Here is a 21,408-nt window from a genome sequence, read left to right as displayed (position 1 = left end):
CCTGGCCTCCCTTCCTCTCCCACTCCAGCTGTTCATGAGGACGCTGGCACTGTGCCAAGCATCCGTGAGTCTGAGCGAGGGGCTCACTCTCTAAGAAGGACCCGACCCCTCCACCCCGAGCATGGGGGGCAGGAGACCAGCTCAATAATTCATGCCAGTTGTTATGCAAAGAGCAGGCTGGCTGGTCCCTGAGGCGGGCGCTCTGACTGCAGAGGAGGGAAGCTGGTAACGAGGGCCAATGCGGGAGCCAGCAAACAATGCCGTGAAAAGCACTAGATAAATATTCACATAATGCCTCTCCTCTGAGCAGCCACACAGCTGGCGAGAGTTGCCAGGGAGGCTGGACGGGCCATGGGCCAGCACTGGCTCAGAATATCTGACTGTCAGGGGTAGGAGAGGTGCGTGTGTCCCCTAGGACAGTCACTCATGCCTCACGCGCCAACCCAGCTTGGCCTGTAATGCATTGGCAATCTGAGAGCCCTCCAGGAGGTGCCGCAGCAGCCAGCCAGGCCTTGAACAGGTGGAGAGGCAGGCAGAGAGCTGGCCCCAGCCATTGGTGGACTCCTGCTTCAGCAACATTGATTCATCAGAGCTGGGGATGAAGTTGCATAAAAACTATGGCAGCCCAGCAGCACAGGCCACTGCAAACACATCCCCCCATGCTCTGCACAGGCTCCCCCATGAACAGAGGCCAGCCCACAGTCTCTGTCCTGATTCTGAAATCTCTCCATGGGACTGGCCCTGGCCAGCGGAGATGCCTCTCACTGTTACTACGGTCTCCCATGACTTCTGTGCTTCACCAGCACAACAGGACTGTTGGCCAACAGCCAGGTCTAGCCTGTGGAACTCACTGCCACAAGAGATGTCTTCTCCATCTTTGCTTCCCCTCGCTAGCACATCGCCAAATTGAATCAAGCCCTCACTTATCCCCGTGCCCTGTGGCAGGCAGGAAGGAGAGAGAGTTCCTTTGCTGTGCGTGTTCTTTCCAGGGACTTCTGTGCTACACTTCAGTGAGAAGGGATCTAGGTAAATGGAGACTGGAGCTGGAAGAGAGGATGTGGGGAAATGCTGTCTGAATACTAGGACACAAGCCCCTCCTGATGCTCAGAGCAGAGGGCGCTGAAGGTACTGTCCGTGTAATGGTAACTGGGTCACTTCTCTCTTCACTGAGCAGGACTTTGCCCTCGTTAGCACGTTTTCTTTCAGTCCCCTCCTTGTACTAACTGCTGCAGAACCCCAAGTGCTGGGGATGAGGGAGAAAACTAGGATTAACCAAAAACCAAAGACATTTAACCTGGAACCAGCCATTCTCTCCCCCTTGTTCTTCACGCCTGGCTGTAGCATGTTGGGAAAGGGGGACTAGAGGTAGCTGCCTTTGGCTCCACAAGGATCAGTTACACAGGCCCAGAGGATCAGCAGAGATGCCTGCTCTGATAGCGGCGTCAGATGCCCTCTTCCTGCTCTGGGCCTGGTGCTAATTTCTGCTTTGATCATTTGGATGAGATCAAACAAGTTGCTCTGGATGATTGAGGGAGGCGCTTAGAGTCTGCCCAGGACATGGCAGGCATTGCTGCTTCACGGATGGCAGTGAGTCAGCAGCGCACAGAGGATTCCTCAGGCAGGGATGTGAGGAGCATCTGGGCTTCTACAGACAGGGATGGTCAGAAGAAACCAGGCAAATGGGAACTCAGAGACTGAGCCCCATTCCCTGCCTGCTTACCAGCACGTCTGCAGGAGAGCATGCATGCCCTTGTTTGGGTACGCTTCCACAGCAAAGAAAAACCTGCAGCTGGTCCGTGCCTGCTGGCTTGGGCTGTGGGCCTGTTTCATTGCTGTGTGGAGCTGAAGCCTGAGCTCTGGGACCCTCCCACCCAGCCCGAGCGCAGACGTCTACACAGCAATGAAATAGCCCCGCAGCCTGAGCCCCCCGAGCCCAAGTCGGCTCACACAGACCAGCTGTGGGTGCCTCATTGCTGTAAAGACATACCCCACGTGTGCTCTTGTACCATGGACACACCTGTGTGCACCCTGACTTGGATCATACGGCTGCAGGTCTGTGTGAGCCCACATCTGCTCCTGCACATGGCAGTATGTACCCACATGACAACATTCCTGCATGGGCCTGTTGGTACATACTGGAGTTTGCAGTAGTAACTAGGCTGCTGGGGGTCCGGATGGCTTAGGGGGCTGAAGATGTCCCCAGCCCAAAGGGCCCAGAGAGCCGGCAGCATGCAGGGTACAACAGGAGAGAGACGACACTGGCAGCAGGGAGCGTGCAGGGGAGATGGATCATGGAACAGAGTTCTGTATGCACCTGGGTTGCCTCGCAAGCAAAACAGCAGTGAACTGTCCATCAGCCCCAGGGTCTGGGACACAGGAGCCTCCCTCTGGGTTTGGTTTGTTAGCTGCTTCCTTCTGTTTCTTGTGTTCCACTCACTCCAGAGGAGGCACGTGAAGCTGCAGAGCTGGCATCTGCTGTACTATACCATTAATCTTCCTCCCCTTGTGCCTTTCACAGGTGGGCTCCTTCAGCTCCCTGGAGAGCTGCAGATGGGTTTCAAAAACTGCAGAACACAGCAGGACTCCTAGTCAGCTATCGCAGGCATGCCATCCCCTGCCCTCCATTGTGGCGCTGCAGCCAGGAGGTTTTCCCACCTCTATTGAGATCAATTCTGCACAGCCCAGAGAAGCGTAAGAAACCAACTGATGCATGAAATGACCCTTAGAGTTATGCACGTAGATGCAAATTACAGAGAGTCCAGGCCCAAAGAGACATTGAATTCCAGACCAATAAGCCTACAGTATCCTACTGCCCCATGCTTGCCTGAATTTTCATGAAGAAATTACAGTCTACAGAATTCTGAGCCAGTAATTTATACAGCACTTTGGACAATATTTCATCTTTCCTTTCTATTGATCTTTGGCCTGTGCTTTAGTCTAATAATTATTCCAGTATTTCATACTTCATTTTACAATGTTCTTCAGGAGAACAGAAAAGGCTGTTTATCTTTGGGAGAACAGATGGGAAAGAAAGAGACTGCAGCCAGGAATTTCTTCTTCTTTGGAGCTGATCAAACTCTCATGGTTGAATTGTCAAGAATAAACATAATCAAATAGTGTTGACAACTTCAGCTGAGAGAGCAGAATGCATTTCAGAAGGAGACCTCGGCCTTTGCATATTCCTTCTCTACACACACACCAGCTGGCAGCCTCTAATATCACACACATCAGAACTCACCACGGATAAAAATCTTCCTCTTACAGCAGACACCCCAGAAGCTTCTTGTAGCACCAGAAAATGTGGGACCTAAATCCGCCAGGCGGATTTTCAGTTCCTAGCGCCCTTCCCTTCCCATTGCAGCATCTCAGTCTGTCTTTGCCTTGAGTTATTTACCAATGGAAAACAAGAAGCATACACAGTCCTGGGAGCCGGATGTGTACGAATCTCAGAGAAGGGTGGGGAACCACTTCTGAGAAGTGGGATGAACCAGGGGATGAAGTGTGGGGCTATGAAGTGAGAATCCTGGGTTCTGCCTAAGCCTTAGTTTTCTATAGTATCCGTTGCCATGGTAGCAAAGTCTGCCACTTAAACTGAAGCACCCACTTAATTCCCACTCAGAGATCAACTGCCTGGGGCAACCTTGGCTCTGTTCTGTTAGGAATCTCCCGTCCCAGACCCCCACTACGAGCTAGTGGGCTATTCCTGCCTCTTGAGGAGGAAAGGGGGCCCTGTCTGGTTTAGGTCATGGCAGAAGAAGTGGCAGGATCAGTCTCTCTGGAGTGTTTATACGTCCCCCCACCCCTTGGTATACCAGCACCAGAAGCCCAGACCAGTCAGGTTTCAGCCTCCATTTGTCAGCCTGACCTTTGGTCTGAGTTAGCTGCTAAGTGCCACCCTTGCCCAGGGCTGAGCTGGATTCTTTCGCAAGGGACCAATTCCTGGGCCTTGTGAGGGCTGTGTCTCCAGGCCTGCTCTGGGGTCGCAGACAGCGCCCTTGTCCCTTCCCCATGTGGTCCCTTCCCCATGTGCCAGCATAGAGTCAGGGCCCCGCTGCCTGTGGAGGGCCCTGGGCAAACATCATCGCCGGCTGGATCCTCACCGTGAGGTGGGCACTTTCCCCATTTGAAACAGAGGCTGAGGCCAGAGTTTTCAGATGGGCCCAGCTCCCCTTAGACACCAAGCCAAGGGAAGATGTTTTCAAACGTGCCCAACCCCCACAGCTCCCATTATCACAAAGGAATAGCCACCTCCCGCCTCTGCTGAGGGCAAAGGGAGTCAAGGCAGGTCAGGACTCTGACTCAGGAATCCTGGCATCCCGTCCAGGGCTGGGGCTGCATCATTCCAGCTCTCCAGGGTGCCCTCTCCAAGGGAGCTGGTGATGGCAATCAAGGAGCTTGCCCATCAGGTTGTGAATACATGGTGGAAGTTGGGCCACGTAACAGGAGATCAAGAGTAGGGAGGGTGGTTGAGAATCTGACGACGGGGCAGAGTCCAAGGTTCTAGTGGTTTGCCCCTGTTTGTCGAGCATGCCCCAGGCATCCATCTCTGCAGAGCTGGGTTCCCACAGAGCCTTGCTGTCAGGCAAGATGTGTCAGGAAAGACCTGTCAGACCAGAGGCCGTTGCAGGTCAAAGGGAGAGAAAGGGCTGGGAAAGCCTTTGAGAGAGGGACCCATGTGGGGCTAGTCACAGCAAGGTCCTCAGCCCACGCTGCTTGTCTCTGAAAAGAAGAGAATTTACGTGGACATCCCGAGTTTGGCTGCAGTGACTTCAGCGCTTCTGAGCCTCCAAGACTGCTCCCTAGAGCTAGCCCTACATGGTACCAATTCATCCTTACAGCCTTCAAACTGCTTAGCCCTCCTAGCACGCACATGCCAGCAAGGCTCGCCACAATCCCTCGGTTTAACTGGTCAGTTGCGCCCAGTGTGGCCTGCCAGCAAATCTAGTGCCCGGGAGTGGCTGGAATAATGAGACTCTGCTGTAGCCCCCAGACTTTCCCCTTGTTCCCTTTCAGTGAGCTTGCTTCAGTTAAAAAAAGAGAGGAGCCCATGCCTGGTTTGTTTGCAAAACCAGGAGACTTGATGCAAGTGCAGCCCCTGCTCAAATGTTTTCAGCATAAATATGCCTGGAGATTCCCTGAAGGAGCCCTCCAACCTACTCCAGGTTCAGCCAACCACTGAGCTGCATCCGAGCTAATGCATTCACTGCCCACCCCTCCTCCACAAGGTGAGAGCCAAGAGCATCACTCCACAGGACTGCATGCCCTGACCTACTTTGTTGCACTGAAGTTTCCCCTTTAATTAAAGCGCTGACCAGAGAGAGGGTCTAGCATCTCCAGCAACTCACAGCTCAGATAATGAAATGTCACATAAAAGAGAATTAGCAGAGTTGTGAATTTCATGTACAGATTTAGTTATGAGAGTCTCTCTGCAGTGTGATGGGCATTGGGGTCTTTGGTGCAATCATACGACGTAAAACACAGCAGCAAAAAGCTGAGAGCACGTCTCTGCCTTGCTGATCCATTGCTGAGCCATGAGCCGTGGCCCTCTGGGGACTGGCTTTATTCTCTATGCTGTCATCCTGATGCAAAGTCCAAACTGCTGAGTGTATGGAGGAGCAGTGAGCCACACAATCTCACAACTCACATTTTATACCCAAATTTCACTTTCCAGCCAAGAATCTTGGTTTCCCACCAAAGCATCCCAGAGGTTTTGCTTTGGTATCTTGTCTAACTGCAGGTGTCAGGACAGTAGACGGGCAAGTGTTGCCAGCAAATTCTGCGGAGACAGTCACCTCAGACTCTAAGAAAGGAGAATGCCCAGGTCAGCATTTCCACCCCTAGCCTCTTTCACCCTCTTTCTCCCTGCTCTGCAGTTGTCTCCTCCCATTTATTTGGCTCACTGGCTCTGGCTCACTTTCACCTTTTAAATCTCTTGAGCCCTGCATAGTCAGGAGATGATTGTACTGAGAATGAATAACTTCTCCTTGCGCACATGATCCACCCATGGGTGTTTGCCTTTTATAGCCTTCCCAGGTAGCTTTGATACAGTATCACCCACACTGTTTGTAGCAGGCACTTATCCCTTCATTGACATCACCTCCTCCCAAGCTGAAATGCGGGGACGGCTCAGCCCAGTTCCTGGAGATACAAGCTATTGCAGTTCTTACAGGAAAGCAACATTTGGCAGCTGGATAATGGCAAGTAGCCGGCCAGTCCTGCACCGTGCCCCTGGTCATGGACACCATGAGCCAATGGGCCTTTTCCATCTCTCACTGCTGTGCCACGCTGAATTCTGGGGGTAATCTGGGCCAGGCTCTATCTAAAGTGGCCCCTGGCAATAGAGTCACTGAGCACCAGCTTCAGCTTTTGAACTACCCCAATCGCCCTCCAGAAACATAAGCTAGTTTATAATCAGCCATGTGTGTGCACCAGTTCGCAGACTGGCCCAGGGCAAAAGGCTTTTGTGTTTTATTCCGGAGAGGAAATCTTGACCCAGGTGTTTCAAGCAAGGAACCAGGAGCCACATTTTCTGGGCTCTGCTACTGAGCTGTTGGGTGACCTTGGGCAAATCACTTAGCCTCTGTAAAATGCCAGTGTCCCTTCCTCGCAGAGTAGTTGTGAGGCTCAGTTAAACAGGACTTATAAAAGACTGAATTTTCCAATGGAAGCCATGTCAGTGCTGTGTTATCATCATTGCCTCCCCCAAGAGGGGCAGGAAAGTTGAATCTCTTTAGTGCATCTTTCCCAGGGATCAGAAAGAAATTAAGTCGGCAGCACTCTCTCTATGCACTTATACAGAGCCCTCTCTCCAGCCCACCTGAGCTCCATTAGAACCCAGCATTTCAGGAGAGGGGTTTGCAGCCCACTGCCTCTGGGAGGAACGGGATTCCTCTCTGAACCACTGGCCAGCAGCCCACGGGAAGAGCTGGGTAGGAGCGGGCGCCGTGCATTCCTCTACCCAAACATCTGCTTTAGGCAGAGGCTGCAAGGCTTTGTCCAGGTCTCTAGTATTAGCCCTTGGAATAAATCTGCCCTCGAAGACCTTCTCCTCTTTGGTTTCACTCTGTGTGCTCCTAATGCAGCCTGTTTTGGACAGGAAGTTCTATGATTGTTTGCTTCCTGAAGGCACTGGATTTCTTAATGTGTGCTGTATGGCACAAGGAAATCCTGGAAGCCCCCCACCCCAGGCACTATATCAATAACCAAGATATACTAACAATAACTAATAGCTGTAGGAAACCTCCATCAGATAGTTCATAGATTTTAAGGTCAGAGGGGACTGTTTTGACTATCTAGCCTGCCCTCCTGCATGGCACACACTAGAGAACCTCACCCCTTGGTTCTGGCAGTGGAGGGAATCATTCTTCCCCGCTCCACGAGGGAACACTGCTGAGCCCACTCACTCGTGGTCAAACTGAGGCCTGTGCTTTAGAGAAGCCACCAGTCTCTGTTGAACAGACCCCAAGTGTTGAGGAATTAAGCATGCGGGGGGGAGGGGGAGACAGAGAACCTGTTCCAATAGGTTACCCTCACACCAGGAAGGTTCTGCCAGTTCCAGTCTCTGGTCACAACAAGGCCATTCCCTTGAGTGTATTCTCCAGGTATGCGTGAGATGCAGCAGAAAGGAGGCTGCAGTGAGAACAGAATAACTCATGCTCTCTCCGCTGCAATTCTCTAGCTTTGTGTGGCTCAGCAGACCAGGTGACGCCTGAGGCTACCGACAGCAAGTAAACACAGGGCTTTGTTAGTTCTGCTCTAGGGGAACTTGCCTTCTCTTACAAGGCAGACCCACTTTCCACCATGGGGGCTGAGCTCTCAGGTTAGGCTTTGATGGGGTTATTTGGGGCTCACCTGCTCTGCTACTTAATCACTGCAAGCAGCCAGTTGTATAAGTTAATTAAAAAATTAACAGGTAACAACAAAGCTTGAATTAAGCTCATTATGATTTTGGAAACTCAGCATCTCACCCCCAGCCGACTCTCCTCTCTGAAGAGTCCCAGTGACATATCCTGCCAGCTGGGAAGCTTCAAAGCATGCTGAAAAGATTCTGTGCATTGACCCACCCCCATCGCACAGCCTCCCATGTGATTGCTCAGTGCCAGGTCCTTGACCTCCCAGGTGATGCCATGGGAAACTCTTAGTGAAAGCATATGGCCTCCTGGTCCTGCCATTAATCAAGTTCTTACATTCCCCACCTAAAGCTGGAGGGGGATTGCAGGCACTACTGATTTAAACAAGTCAGCAGAACATCCTAGGGTGGGGTGTTGGAGCCAGAGAGGATGCCAGACACACAGAGCTGTATGTTCCTTATATAACAACCCCTAGGGGATTTAAACTGAGCGCAGTGAGCTTGGTTACATAAAGAGATTGGGGCTGAGGCTCATTCTGTCAGCAGGGCACCTTGCTTTCTGTGGCTCAGAATGGGACTCTGCATTCCACCACTTAGCAAAGCTCATCTAGCTTAAAACGCTCAGACAGTGTTCCCCTCCCCTGACACCCATGCTAACTGGGCCAGGAACCCTGCTCAGCCCAAATACCCTGGCACGTGGGCACGGGCTTTGCTCTCCCTTCCCCTGCTGCTATCTGGGGAGAAGTGGGTGTGGCTGCTGCAGTAGCCTGGGCCCACTGCTAGCCCCGTTCTTGCAAGAATCTGAGCATTGCACTCGTATTAAGCCACCTACGGGTCCTGTGGCAGCCCAGGCTCAAGAGCCTGAGCTACAATAACTCAAGGCCCACAGGTACAAACCTGTCTACCCAGGCTCCCTCTCAGCTACAGCTTAGACATGGCAAGAGAGAGACCTAAGGGCTTATCCACACAGGGAGTTACTCTAGTGCTCTGACTCCCAACTCCAGCAGCTCAGCTCCTCCTCTAAGCCCCAGACAGGTTTCCTAGTCTGTGACGATGCTAGTACAATGCGAAGAGCCCCCACTGCTCTCCGGCCCCTCCTAGTTCAGTGCTGCTAAGCTAGCAGACGCTCTCCAAGCTGGAGCCTGCCTGCAGAGAGGGGTAGTGGACCTGGGGAAGATCTTATACAGGCCGGGTGTGACCCAAGCTGCCATCAGAGAAGAGCGGGATTGGCTGTGAGAGTAAATTGGCATCCTAGTGGAGCATTTCTCATGAGGTTCAGCTGAAGCCATTCAGGGTCTCGCTAATAAGGAAAACTACCAGTATGAACTGAAGGACTAAGTTTGAGGTGCCCAGAAAATCACTGGCACAACAATGGGATCCACAAAGCCTAGGGTTGCCAACTTTCTAATCGCACAAAACTGAACACCTCTGCCCTGCCCCTTCTCCGAGGCCCTGCCCCCACTCACTCCACCCCCCCACCCCCGAAACTCGCTCTCCCCCACCCTCACTCGCTCATTTTCACTGGGAGGGTGGGGTCCCTTTTCGACTGGCTGTTCGACCTGAGTTAGGCACCTAGGCAAGTCCCTGAACAATGTACTGGGGCAGCTAGATACCTGGGAACCACCTAAACTAGCCAATGGGAGATGCTGGATGAGAGGGGTGCGTCCTACGTCCCACCACTCTCACAGAGCAAAACGCCATAGACCCGGGCTGCAGGGAGGCACCTACCTCTGCTGACGATCCCCAGCTAGGACTCCCTCTCCCAGAGCCTGGTGGCTTTGGCAGCTAAAATGCAGGCAGCAGTGGTTCAATTTCTCCCTGCCCCCATCCAGGAGGGGCGAGATCTAGGTTCAATTCCCCCCTCAGCCTGAGGGAGGAAAAAGGATTTGGGGGGGCTCCCACTTCTTATACACTCTAACCATGGAGCTGTGAGATACTCTGATATGGTGCTACCTCAATCTCTCCTGTTCAAGCTATTCCCCGTTGAATAAATAACTGAAGTGTCATTAGAGCAGGGGCCCTGGCCCCTGAGTTTCCCTCCAGGCTATAGGGTCATTCTCATGCTTGCTCTGGCCTGAGGCACTCAGGGATTCTGATGCCTACACTCCTTTATGGATCTGGGCCTGCTCTCCTGAAGCATGAGGATTTATAGCTCCCTTCCAAAACCATTAAACTCTGAAGTGTGTGTGTGTGTGTGGTGGGTTCCCCCTGGTCATTGCCGCTGATCTCCTGGGGTGGGATGAGGGGTATGGGAAATCAGCTAGGACACAGATCAAGAGGGTTCTTGGCACAGGCACCAAGAATCCTTAGAGAGTCAAGGTAGAAAGATCTGACCTCACCCACCTTAGCTCTGATATCCTGGGACCAACCCAGCTACACCACCAGGAATCTTTAGTACGTTTAATCTGCCTGCAGAACAAAAAGAAACACTTCCTTCTACTACCCACTCCTCAGACACCTGCAACCCCTTCCCTCCTCCAGGCCCCTTTCTCCCCATCCCTCCTCAGGCACAGGCCCACTTCCCCTTATGATCCTGACCTTGGCCCAGGTTCTCAGAGGTACTTAGCACCTGCCTCCCCTGGGGAGTTGATGGGAGCTAGTACACAATTACCTCTAAGGATCTGGGTCCTTGTGACTGACACACTGCGGCTGTGATGGTCCTTCTGTGTCAGGGCTGGGGGGCGAAGCAGAGCAAGACCAGCCAGCGTGATCATGCTCACAAAGCTCGTCCAATTATTTAAACAGCTTTTTAGGCAAATTATGTGCAAACCCTTGCTGCATATCCCTGTCATCTCTGGCAACTAACCCAAACCCAGGGCCCACATCGGGCTAATACCAAGGAAGAAGGGATTCTCTGGGAGGAAGTTAGTCCCTACCCCCCCCCCCCCCCCACTTCCTTTCCTGCTGTGTGAGAAGTTGTGAATGGTCCAGCTCCCAGTTCTCTGTGCTTAAAACCACTTCTTGGCTCCTCAGACTCTGCTGCTCTTCCCCATGGAGCCCCTCAGTTGCCATAAGACTGCGCCTTCTCTTTGTCTGGAAAAGGGGAACGAGAGCTCTTCACGCACAGTTCATGATGGAAACTGCTTCCGCTCCCGGAACATGAGACACGGCAGCCACTCCCACAGGTCAGGGGGCTCCGACCCCACCACTGTCCCACAAACTGCTCAGCTCACCCAAGGGCGCAGAAGTGAATACAAAGGTATAATCTTGTTTAGCGAAACAGGCTCCAGCCACACACACACGACCAGCTTAAGCTGAATAAACCCTGCGGTGGTCAATATTTATTCAGACTGGTCAATATTTTATTCAGACTGGTCAATATTTATCCAAACTCGTGTGGCACCCAAGACATTTTTACTCCGGGTCACCTTTGGGGCTAACGCCCTCCGCAACTGCTGCATTTACCACCCTATTGTTAAAGGAGTGGGGGGAGGAACATCTTGTGTTCACAGGAATGGAACTGTCCTGCGTATTCCTCCCCCAGCCCTCCAGTTCCTGTGACAGCAACCACGTTTGTTGTCACCTTTGTACAATTAGAATTGCTAGGGGTTAGGCTGCAGTGTTGTTAAGGTGTGTGTGTGGGGGAAATATATTTTATTGGACCAACTTCTGTTGGTGAGAGACAAGCTACACAGAGCTCTCAAAAGTGTCTCTCTTTCCCCAACAGAAGTTGATCCAGTAAGATAGGATCTCCCCCCTCTGGAGCACCAGTGGGTGTTTATAGCCTGTGAACAGCCCAGCTGCTACAAGGAAGGGACCCAGGGTAGCACATCTGATCCCAGCCAGTTGGGTGTGAGGGAAGGAAGAAGCCTTGGGCTTTTCACAGTTACTTAAAGACTCCTAGCTCATTTTCACCCATGACACCTACTCAACTCCATACAGGGCACTTCAAAAGGTGACTTTGGTCTAGAGTTTCAGGGGAGCAACTTTTGAGATTTACCATTGACAGAGCAGTAGGAATTGCCACTCCGGATCTGGTCCGGTGACCAACACCAAATGCTGGAGAGGAAGGTAGGACACCCACAGTAGCAGAGTGAAATAATTTGCTTCCTCCCAGCCCCCACATCAGGGCTCATCCTGGTCTCCAGTAGTTCAAGACTGGTTTAAACCTACAGCCTGAGATTTAATATCCCTCCTTTGCTGAATCTGGATCATCACTAGTTATAAAACTCCAGATACATGCAGTATGGGAGCTGCAAGGGCTTACCACCCTGGAAAAAAAACGATTGGATTGTGATTTTGTTACTATTCATTAGTGCAGCAGTCAGAGATTTGGTTGGTTTCTTTCGACCCCCACAAGAGCTCACTCCCTTAGCATGGAGACAAGGATAGGTTAGATTTCTGTTACTTTATGTTTAAAAGCCTTCTTTCCTTAAAGACAGCCAACTGTTTAGCAGAGGTCATAGGTTTCAATAAAAGGCAGTCCTGCCTTTGATCCCAATGTACCGTTTGTCCTGATCCAGCCAAGGGAAAGCTGGAATCTTGACAAAGTATGAACTCGGACAGCATGAAAGTAAAGAGTCAAAGCCACTCCCAGCTATCCAATCTCTCTGTTTAATAACTTATGTTTAGTTCCTACAAAAAAACCAAACACACGTGGTTTATAAAAAAACAACCCAGTAATACAAAGATTCCCCTCCCCCACCTGTCCTGTAGCAATGATGGAAATGAACACCCACACGCCTAGAAAACCCACTTGCAGTGTTTTCACCTAATGCAGGTTGCCATCAAGTTGCAGTCTCCTAACCCCACCCTACCTCTCCTTTAAATTTGATTTGGACACATCAGGGGCCATTGCTGTCAGCCTGGCTGGGGCACTCCGTGTGTCCTGTCGGCCGGCGGGCACAGGTCCAGACCAGTCCCTCCAGCACACTCCCATTGGAGCCATCCCAAATCCTGGAGCCAGATTCACCGGGCAGGCACACGCAGCCCCCAGAGGGTGCTGCCCCCTAACAAAGTCCTCGTCTACACGGGCGATTTAGCCACGCGGGGGTGAGCCAGGCCTGGCACGGGAGCCGCTCACCCCGCGCCCAACCAGCAATGCCCTGGCAGCTGGGTGGGGCCGGGGCAGGCCCAGGGGGCTGCTCATCGCTTCTTCTTGCTGTGTCGCAGCATTTTCTTCCTCTTGAGGATCATTTCGTAGAGCTTCTCCAGCCCCTGCTGCAGGCCCAGCCCGTCCACCGCGCTGCAGCCCTGGGTGTAGCTGAGGGTGGCGGCGCTCAGTTCCTGCAGGGCCAGCAGCTTCTCCACCTCGGAGGCCGCCAGCGCGCCCGGCAGGTCCTGCTTGTTGGCCAGGAGCAGCACGGGGACGCCCTGGTTCTCCGACGTCCGGGTGATCCTGTGGAGCTCCACCCGGGCCTCCTCCATGCGCTCCCCCTCCGCCGAGTCCACCACGAAGACCAGCCCGTCCGTGCGGCGGGTGTAGGACTTCCAGAGGGGCCGCAGCTTCTCCTGGCCGCCCACGTCCCACACCTGGAAGGCGATGGCGCGGGAGCCCCCCAGCGGCACCCGGATCTTCTCCGTGTTGAAGCCCTTGGTGGGCGCAGCGCTCTTGACGAACTCCTTGAACTTGAGCCTGTAGAGAAGCGAGGTCTTGCCGGCCGCGTCCAGCCCGATCACCACCACGTGCAGCGCCTGGAAGTGCGGCAGGAAGGCCGGCGCGGGCGCGATCTCCGCCAGCTGGTTCCCCATGGCGCTACGGGGCGCTCCGGGCTGCGGCGGGGCAGAAGGACAGGGTGAGCCGCGGCAGGGCCGGCCCCGGCCCGAGACCCGCCCCCAGCGCCGGGAGAGGCGAGGCGGGGGACCCCCGGGCCAGCCAGCCCCACTCGCCGGGAGAGGCGAGGCGGGGGACCCCCGGCCCGAGACCCGCCCCCAGCGCCGGGAGAGGCGAGGCGGGGGACCCCCGGCCCGAGACCCGCCCCCAGCGCCGGGAGAGGCGAGGCGGGGGACCCCCGGGCCAGCCAGCCCCACTCGCCGGGAGCTCGCCCCGCGGCGGACGCTCCCGGGGCCGGCGTGGGACCAGGGTCCTTCCCACGGGGAAGGGAGCGGGCCGGGCCGGGCACCCGCCGCGCCCCGTCCCCCTGGGTCCCTCCCAGCTCCCATCCCCACGGGCCAGTTCGCCGGCGGGGTCCCAGCGCCCCCGCAGCCAGGTTGGTGGGGATCCCCGGGGAGACGCCCCTTCCCGGCTCGCTCCCCGGCCGCGCCTCCCCCCTGCAGCCCCCAGCCCGTTTACCTGCCATAGGGGCCGGGGCAGCCCGGGATCGGAGCCTACTCGTCCGGCAGGGACCCGCCACCGAGACCGCCTCTCTGCGGCGACCGGAGCAGCGGCTGGAAACTCCTGCAGGGGCGGCGGCGAGGGAGCTAAAAGCCTCCGCGCCAGCCCCGTGATGTCACAGCGCCTGAGCCAATCAACGCCAGCCGCTGCGCACAGCTGGCTCCAGCTGTTTGCCCCTGGACAGGAGCCCGGAGCGTAGAGCCAGCCGCGGGGAAGGAGGGCGCAGCCCCAACTCACTGCGTGACCGGCGCGGGGGAGAGCTCGTCTTTACATTCGTTTCCCCCCTCAGTTTCCCCCCCTGCGCCCGCCTGCTCGCAGTTCCCCTGGCCCCGTCATGCTGGCGAGGAGTCACAGCTTTCCCAGGACAGCCAATGTGTATGAGAAGGCCTGGGGAGAAAGGGAAGGGACCTGACAAAACAAATAAAAAATAAGTCTCCCATTATCCCAGGCAGAGCCTTCTCCCCCAGGGGCATGAGACACAGGCCTTCACCTGCAAATCTCATTTGGCTGAGATACTGGGGTACTGGACATTACAGAAAACCCTAAAATATCCATCATCTGAGACTGGAGGGAAAATCCAGTGGGATCCTCAAGGCGCACAGGCCCCAGGGCAAAGCCTTGTTTTCACAAAGAAAGCTCACAGATAGTGTTAGTAGCACCCCGCTCGTTTCCTTATGTTGGGGGCTGTCTAGAAGGACTGGCTGAGGTGCGGGTGTGCCTGCAAGCCGAGAATGAAAGGTCCCTTTGTCACTGGTAGATGCTGCTCCCCAAATGAAGGTGGTGACCGTTAACAGTCAATCATGAAATTAAATATGCTTCCTAGGAAGGCGGCTCCTGTTCTAGGAGGATGTATGCTCTGCATGACAGCTGTCAGTCATAGCTGGTGTTATTCGGTAGTCTTTTTTCCATACTTCAGCTCCTGCTAGCCTTCAAGGTAGCGATACTCACCAGGCAGTGAGAGCTCATTTGCTGACAGAGAAGCCAATTACGCAAACTTAAAAGGGTTAAAGGACTAAACTCCTGCTATCTTTGGGAGATAGTGGAATCCAATAAATAGGTGACCGGGAGCATAAGCAAAGTACCTTGCAGGCAGACGCCTGCTCACCCCTCGGCTGTGTAAACAATTAGGGAGGATCTAAAGCAGAAGGATGGTCTTGACACTAAGGCAGCGACCTGGGACTCAGCAGATCTGGATTCAGGTCCTGTTTCTGCCACAGGGTCCCTGTGAGATGTCAGGCAAGTCACTGAATCTCTCTGCACCTCATCTCCCTATCTCTGAAAGGGGGATGGCCCTATTTCCCTACTGCACTGTAAGGGTAAATGCATTAATGGTTGTGAGGTGTTTGGATGCCACCTAGGTGGTTTTGGCAGGGCTATGCGGAGTTCCCACCCAGCAGATTAAGATGCTGCTTCATTCTGAATGAAGCACTTGCATAGTCTCTAGGGTTTCCAAATAACCCAGTTTTGATTAAATAGGCCCATGTTTGAGAGGCACAGAGAGGTGAAGTGACTTGCCCGAAGCCTACACAGCACAGCAATAACAGAGCCAGGAACAGAACTCAGGAGTCCTGACTCCCAATCCCTTCTGCTCTCACCACTGGGCACAATTCCCTGTCCATGTATAATACAGCCCCTTCTTAAAACGGTTACTACTACTTATGCACCCGATGAAGTGAGCTGTAGCTCACAAAAGCTTCTGCTCAAATAAATTGGTTAGTCTCTAAGGTGCCTCAAGTCCTCCTTTTCTTTTTGCAGATACAGACTAACAGGGCTGCTCCTCTGAAACCTACTACTTATAGGAGTCACTCTAGATTTAGCACTAATACAACCCCACTGTTCAGGCCTATGAATCTGCCAGTCCACCTCACAAGTGGGTGATGACCTAATTTAAAGGCTGTCAATACACTGCACTGCTATACTTCTCAAGCCAAGCCAAAGAGATTGTCATTGACAGGAGTAATTTAATGGGAAGCATCTAATCCTGTTGGAAGCCAGCGGTGGATGGTTCAGGGAACAAAGAAGTGGACCTTTCACCTCCATGCCCCTGCTGTGAGTCCTGCCTGCTATCTCAAGTGAAATGAGTTTTGGTAAACCCAGTAATCCACTACACTTAACTCATTAATGTAGACAAAGCTGGAAGCCTCTATTCAGGGATAATACCTGAGACTGTCCCTAAGCAAAAAGAAAAGGAGGACTTGTGGCACCTTAGAGACTAACCAATTTATTTGAGCATGAGCTTTCCTGAGCTACAGCTCACTTCATCGGATGCATGAAAGCTTATGCTCAAATAAATTGGTTAGTCTCTAAGGTGCCACAAATACTCCTTTTCTTTTTGCAAAGACAGACTAACGCGGCTGTTACTCTGAAACCTGTCCCTAAGCAGGGACTCAATAGCTTCTGGCAGCAATGATCCTTCAAGGCTAAAAGTAGCAGTGAGGAAACAAAGGTCAGCTCCCGCTGTGGCAGGCCCACTTCCCTGGTGCATATACCCGAAGGAGAGAGCATCAGTCCTAAACACCCTCTTATATTTGTTCCCCCTATTCTCTGTTTCCCTGCCCACTTGTTTGTCTCACTTCTTGCTTGTAAACTCTTTGGGGGCAGGGAGTCATTTCTTACGCCTGCATGGTGCCTGGCCCAGTGGGTCCCATCCTGCACCAGAGAACTGGGCATTACCACAACAGAAATGTTCAGTAACAAGCACCACCCTCAGTTTTTCAGTGGGATGTTTTATTGCTGGCATTTGATAACTCTGGGGCACCCGGGAACGCAGTAGGTGTTTGTAACACCCACTCTTGGCTCCGAAGGAAGCTAGACACGGACAGGAAGGCAGAATTTGCAGCACCCTTGTGAAGTGTAAGCCACTCCCGGAGAGAGGGAGGCAGAGTTCAGTGCTTACAGGGCCTAAGGAAGCTGCCAAGCGAAACCAGAGAACTGGATTCCACCAGGCTGAATAACTGTCCGCAGCCTGCGATGGGCAGGGGGGCTGTGCTGGCAGGAGACACCCCAAGCCCCCGCGGTTTGAAACCTGAACAGCCAGGTCCGAGTTCCCGAGCAGGGGTTGGGAGATGGGCGCCAGCTGCCCCCACCAGCCCTGCGCGGATGTTCAGCGGGGCCGAGCGCCCACGGGCGCTATTGCCGAGGGCGCAGCACCCGGTGTGGGGGGCCCGAGCGCAGCCCAGCGCGGCTAGGGAGCGGGCGGGACCGGGGGCGGCCCCGCACCTGCCGGACCCCCGGCGCCCCCAGAGGCGCGCCTGGCTCCCGGGGCTCCGCGCGGCCCCCGGCTGGTCCCGGCGCCCGCGGGCGGGGATCCCGGGGGCTTCTGCGGCACCCCCGGAACGCCGGGCGGGCAGCGCCCCCTGGCGGGCAGCCCGGGCTGCAGGGGCCGGGCCGGAGGAGGGGCCGCAGCCGGGGGTGGGTCCCGAGGGAGGGCCCCCGGCCGGGGGAGGGTCCCGAGGGAGGGCCCCCGGCAGGCGCAGCGGCTCCCCGGACCCGGTTGCCGGGCAGCCGCCGCCGCATTGTGAGGCCGGGTCCCCGCGGCGGCAGCTGGGGCTCCCCTGGGCAGAGCCAGCCCCCGCCCCGGCCCCCCCGCCCCATGTCCGCCTACCACTGGGAGGCCCGGCGCAGGCAGCTGATGCTGGACCGCAGGAGGCGGAACCAGCTCCTCCAGCAGGTGTGCGCGGGGGGGGCGTCCAAGGGCCGGGGGGGGTAGCAGCGGGGGTGGGGTGGAGAAGGGGGCAGGGAGGGGGGCAGCAGCGGGGGTGGGGTGGGGAAGGGGGCAGGGAGGGGGGCAGCAGCGGGGGTGGGGTGGGGTAGGGGGCGAGGACCCTGCCAGGCGGCTGCTCGCTGAAGGGACGTTCATTCCCGTGCAGAAGGCGCAAGAAGCCTCCAAGAAGGTGCCTGAGCAGAGGCCCGAAATCAACACCCCCCAGCTGCAGCCCCAGAGGCCCCCCGCGCCAGGTGAGGGGGAGCTGGGCAGGCTCTTGCCAGGGCTCAGGAGAATAAGGGTCTAGGCTGTGGCAAGGGGGCACTGTCCTTGGTGGCAGCTTGGCCTGCACGGGGGCAGGGCAATAAACATTTGTGAAACCCCCTTTTTGGGGGGAGTTGTAACATTGGAAGATATCAGAATCGTTTCCTAGGCTGCAGTGATGGGCACAGAGTCAGAACCTGAAACGACCCGAAGGTCCACCCCGGTGCCTGCCCCCGACAGTCGTATCTTAGCCGTAGGGGTGCTGATGAGCTCCGTGCTTCAGCTCCAACTGAGGATGCTCAGCACCTCTGAAAAATCAGGCCTTTTTCTCCTACCGACTGCTGGAGGCAAAGCCTTCGCTGCATGAATAACTGAATGGAACCAGAACTTGAGAAGAAGGCGCTAAGGATCCCATCCTCACCTTCACAGCACTGGGGAAAATTCCTGTAGGGAAATGAATTGGTCCACTCACACATCATTCCACACCTGCAGCTTTTAACTTAGGTGGCTGGTGAATAATACATTAACAGATGAGTAAACTAGTAACTGAAGCAGAGTGCAGGATTTACAGGAGAATTGAGTCAATGACTGAAGTGTAGAAAGGAGACTGTTAGGACTAACACAGTGTTTCCAGTGGCTAGTACAGGGGACTGTAGGTCAGGGCTCCTGGATTCTGTTTGCCAGTAAGTCTGAAGGAGTTATGAAGTTTAATTCATTAGTGTTTGTAAAGCACCTTGAGATTCAAACCATGGCCTAGAATTCCAGAAGCGGCCCTTGCTTTAGTGCCCCCCAAATAACTGCACTGAAACAACACAGCCACAACTACCAGAGAGAGAAAAACTTCACGTGCAAAAAGAGAGGCCCAGCTGAAAATCGGGCCCTAGGTGTAAACAAAGTTTGTGTAGACAAAAAAAGGGAATCAAAGTAACAGCAGTTTAGTTCAGTTTTAGTTATTTTAGGGTAAGACTTATTTCAGATCATGTGTCCCCTGTTTGATTTAACATAATCAGAACAGGACACACTTTGTCCAAAAGGAGTTAATCCATTAGGGAACGCAGGCAAACCATCCTCTTCAGAAAGGCCTTTCCACCTTTGTCCTGACAACATTTACACCCTCTCCACCCAACCTCCCCCCCAAAAACAACAACTAAAACTCTGAAACAAATCAACCTAAAAACACCAATATAATTAATTAAGTTTAAAAAAAACTAGAACTCTGCTTCCACACAGTTTTAGTGTTCAACACTCCACTAGGTAGTCACCATTGCTATCAGTTTTATGTTGAAGGCCCTATGATACTTCAGCGATGGACAGTAGAATAAGACCCTAAGATAGATAGAAACGTGTCCACACACAGAGATGCACCAAAATAATTAAAAGCGTGGATTAAAACAGAGTTAGCGCAGTTCCAGTTTGTGTCTAGACAAGCCCTTAATAGCTCTGACCCTATCAGACAACCGGGGGAATTGCAATAGTCTAGGTTTCCTCAGCCCTATTAAGATGGGAGTGAAAAGCAGGGTGGAAGTTCTCTCTCATGCAGCATTGTATCAGGTGTTCTAAAAATAAAGTCAATCCTTAAATTTTAGCTTCATAAACCAACAATGCTACACATCTGAGGCCAATCCTAAACTCGAATACACCACTGCAAATCCCTTTCACTAGGCCAGTTTTTCATTTTATCTTCTTACCACTTGTTGCTGTTTTATGGCAGTATGATAGCAACACAAAGGCATGTCAAGAAATTCTTGTGAATCTGCCTTTGTCCCAGAGGTGCAGTGTGGGTGGTTCTATGGCTCTTCATGGCTTTGCAGTTATTCAGGGCAAAGGCATTTAGTAAAATAAATTCACATTCGGAGAGTTTCTGCAAAGGCAACTGCATTTGGTTAGTAACTTGTGATTTGTTTCAGAAGTCACCTGCTCCTGCCAGTGCTGCCCATGCAAGTGTCATTACGTGACGATAAGCAGCGCAAAACTGCCACGTAGATTCTCAGTAAGTTGATGGGGAAGAGGTGAGAAAAGAGCTGGGAGCAAGAATTAGCTGTTTGCTTCCTTGATGTAAGGGTGTGATCCCTGTGCATGAGCATCCTGGGTTTCTCTGCAAGGAAATTCCCTAAGAGATTTCAGAGCTTTCATCTTTTGTTGCCATCACAGCCATCTTAATGAATCTCATCCACATCAAGAATTAGGGTTTCTCTCATCTTAGGTGTTTTGCCACTTTAACTATACCAGTATAGCTAGAGCAGCAAAATGTTCCTGGCATGAACGCAGTTACACTGGCATAAAAGACTATACAGCAGCCTAACTTATTCCAGTTCAGCACCTTTATACTGAGTATAATGAGAAGTTATCAGCAAGAGAGTCACCTGAACTGTTGCTGGAGGTAAATTCCTCTCATTTCTGCATAAAACTGTTTTCTTGCCAATACTGGATCATTATCTAAACCCCACTGCTGTCCACTCCTCACCTCTGTTTGAAATTCAGTTGTGAATGTTAAGAACATGGTTCCTTTTGTTTTTAAAATCTTTTACAAATCCCACCCCCCCCCCAAATTATAAAATGATGTGGCCTAAAACAGCCACCATGCATGCTTCCATCAGACACAAGAAACATGGAGACAAATGATCTTTCTTTACCCTTCCAGGCTGTACAATACACACAACAATGGTAAGGACCGAATAACCAGCAGCATCGGAATGACTCCTCACCTAGTAACATGCCTTTAAGCACCAAGGAGCTCCAGACGAGTGCAGCTAAATCCAACACCATAAAGAAGCCATCAGCATGAAGAACACATAGGACCTGCCGGCCACTTCCCAACAGGGGCTGTAACCCTTAATGTGTAATAAATTCTCCCAACCCACAGAATGTTATGAGGGTATGGTCTCTCTTAAGCAACCAAGTGCACCTTGCATTTGCATATCATCCATTCACTTTGCAGCAACCTCCCTGCTAAGACAGTTACACCCAACCAAGGCCAGGTACCTTACATTAAAACTAAGCTAAGTTCAGACCAAGAAAGCAGCATCCTTAAGAATTGACGTAGAACTTTTAAATTAGTGTCACCTGTCCACACACTGAAAATCGATTTGATAGACAAAATTCTGAGGGAAGAGACAATAAATACAGTGACAATTTTAGCCCATTTTACTCCACTGCTTATGATCAGGAATCAGATTATCCTTCCCAGTCCGAGTTGGTTTTGTTCAATCCTTCCCCCCCGCCTTTTTTTTCCCTTTTTTTGCAAGGAAGCCTGGCATTTCTTGGAAGTTGTTATTATTGGAAAGAAACATTTCACCAGTGCCAGCATTGGCACAGCTC

General features: G+C 53.1%; 2 protein-coding genes across 3 annotated transcripts; one reads left to right on the top strand and one right to left on the bottom strand.

Annotated features, from left to right (window-relative positions):
- Nucleotides 1–12,387: 12,387 nt before the first annotated feature.
- Nucleotides 12,388–14,206, bottom strand: ARL4D (ARF like GTPase 4D). Its single transcript, XM_073325914.1, has 2 exons — nt 14,082–14,206; nt 12,388–13,561 (listed from the first exon to the last, which is right to left on the bottom strand). The coding sequence occupies exon 2, from the start codon at nt 13,538–13,540 to the stop codon at nt 12,935–12,937; it is 606 nt and encodes a 201-aa protein (XP_073182015.1). The 5' UTR covers nt 13,541–13,561; nt 14,082–14,206; the 3' UTR covers nt 12,388–12,934.
- Nucleotides 14,207–17,544: 3,338 nt separating this feature from the next.
- Nucleotides 17,545–20,955, top strand: CCDC200 (coiled-coil domain containing 200). Of its 2 annotated transcripts, none has more exons than XM_073325727.1 (4): nt 17,545–17,793; nt 17,993–18,080; nt 20,001–20,080; nt 20,732–20,955. In XM_073325727.1, exons 1-4 carry the CDS (start codon nt 17,716–17,718, stop codon nt 20,756–20,758), a joined length of 273 nt encoding a protein of 90 aa, XP_073181828.1. In that variant the 5' UTR covers nt 17,545–17,715; the 3' UTR covers nt 20,759–20,955. The 2 variants fall into 2 exon arrangements, with proteins under 2 accessions (XP_073181828.1, XP_073181827.1); XM_073325726.1 differs by having other exon boundaries at nt 17,548–17,793; nt 19,998–20,080.
- The last annotated feature ends 453 nt before the right edge of the window (nt 20,956–21,408 follow it).

The sequence above is a fragment of the Lepidochelys kempii genome, chromosome 27, assembly GCF_965140265.1.
Source record: "Lepidochelys kempii isolate rLepKem1 chromosome 27, rLepKem1.hap2, whole genome shotgun sequence".
Taxonomy (NCBI): domain Eukaryota; kingdom Metazoa; phylum Chordata; order Testudines; family Cheloniidae; genus Lepidochelys; species Lepidochelys kempii.
This window is presented reverse-complemented; position numbering and strand designations above follow the sequence as displayed.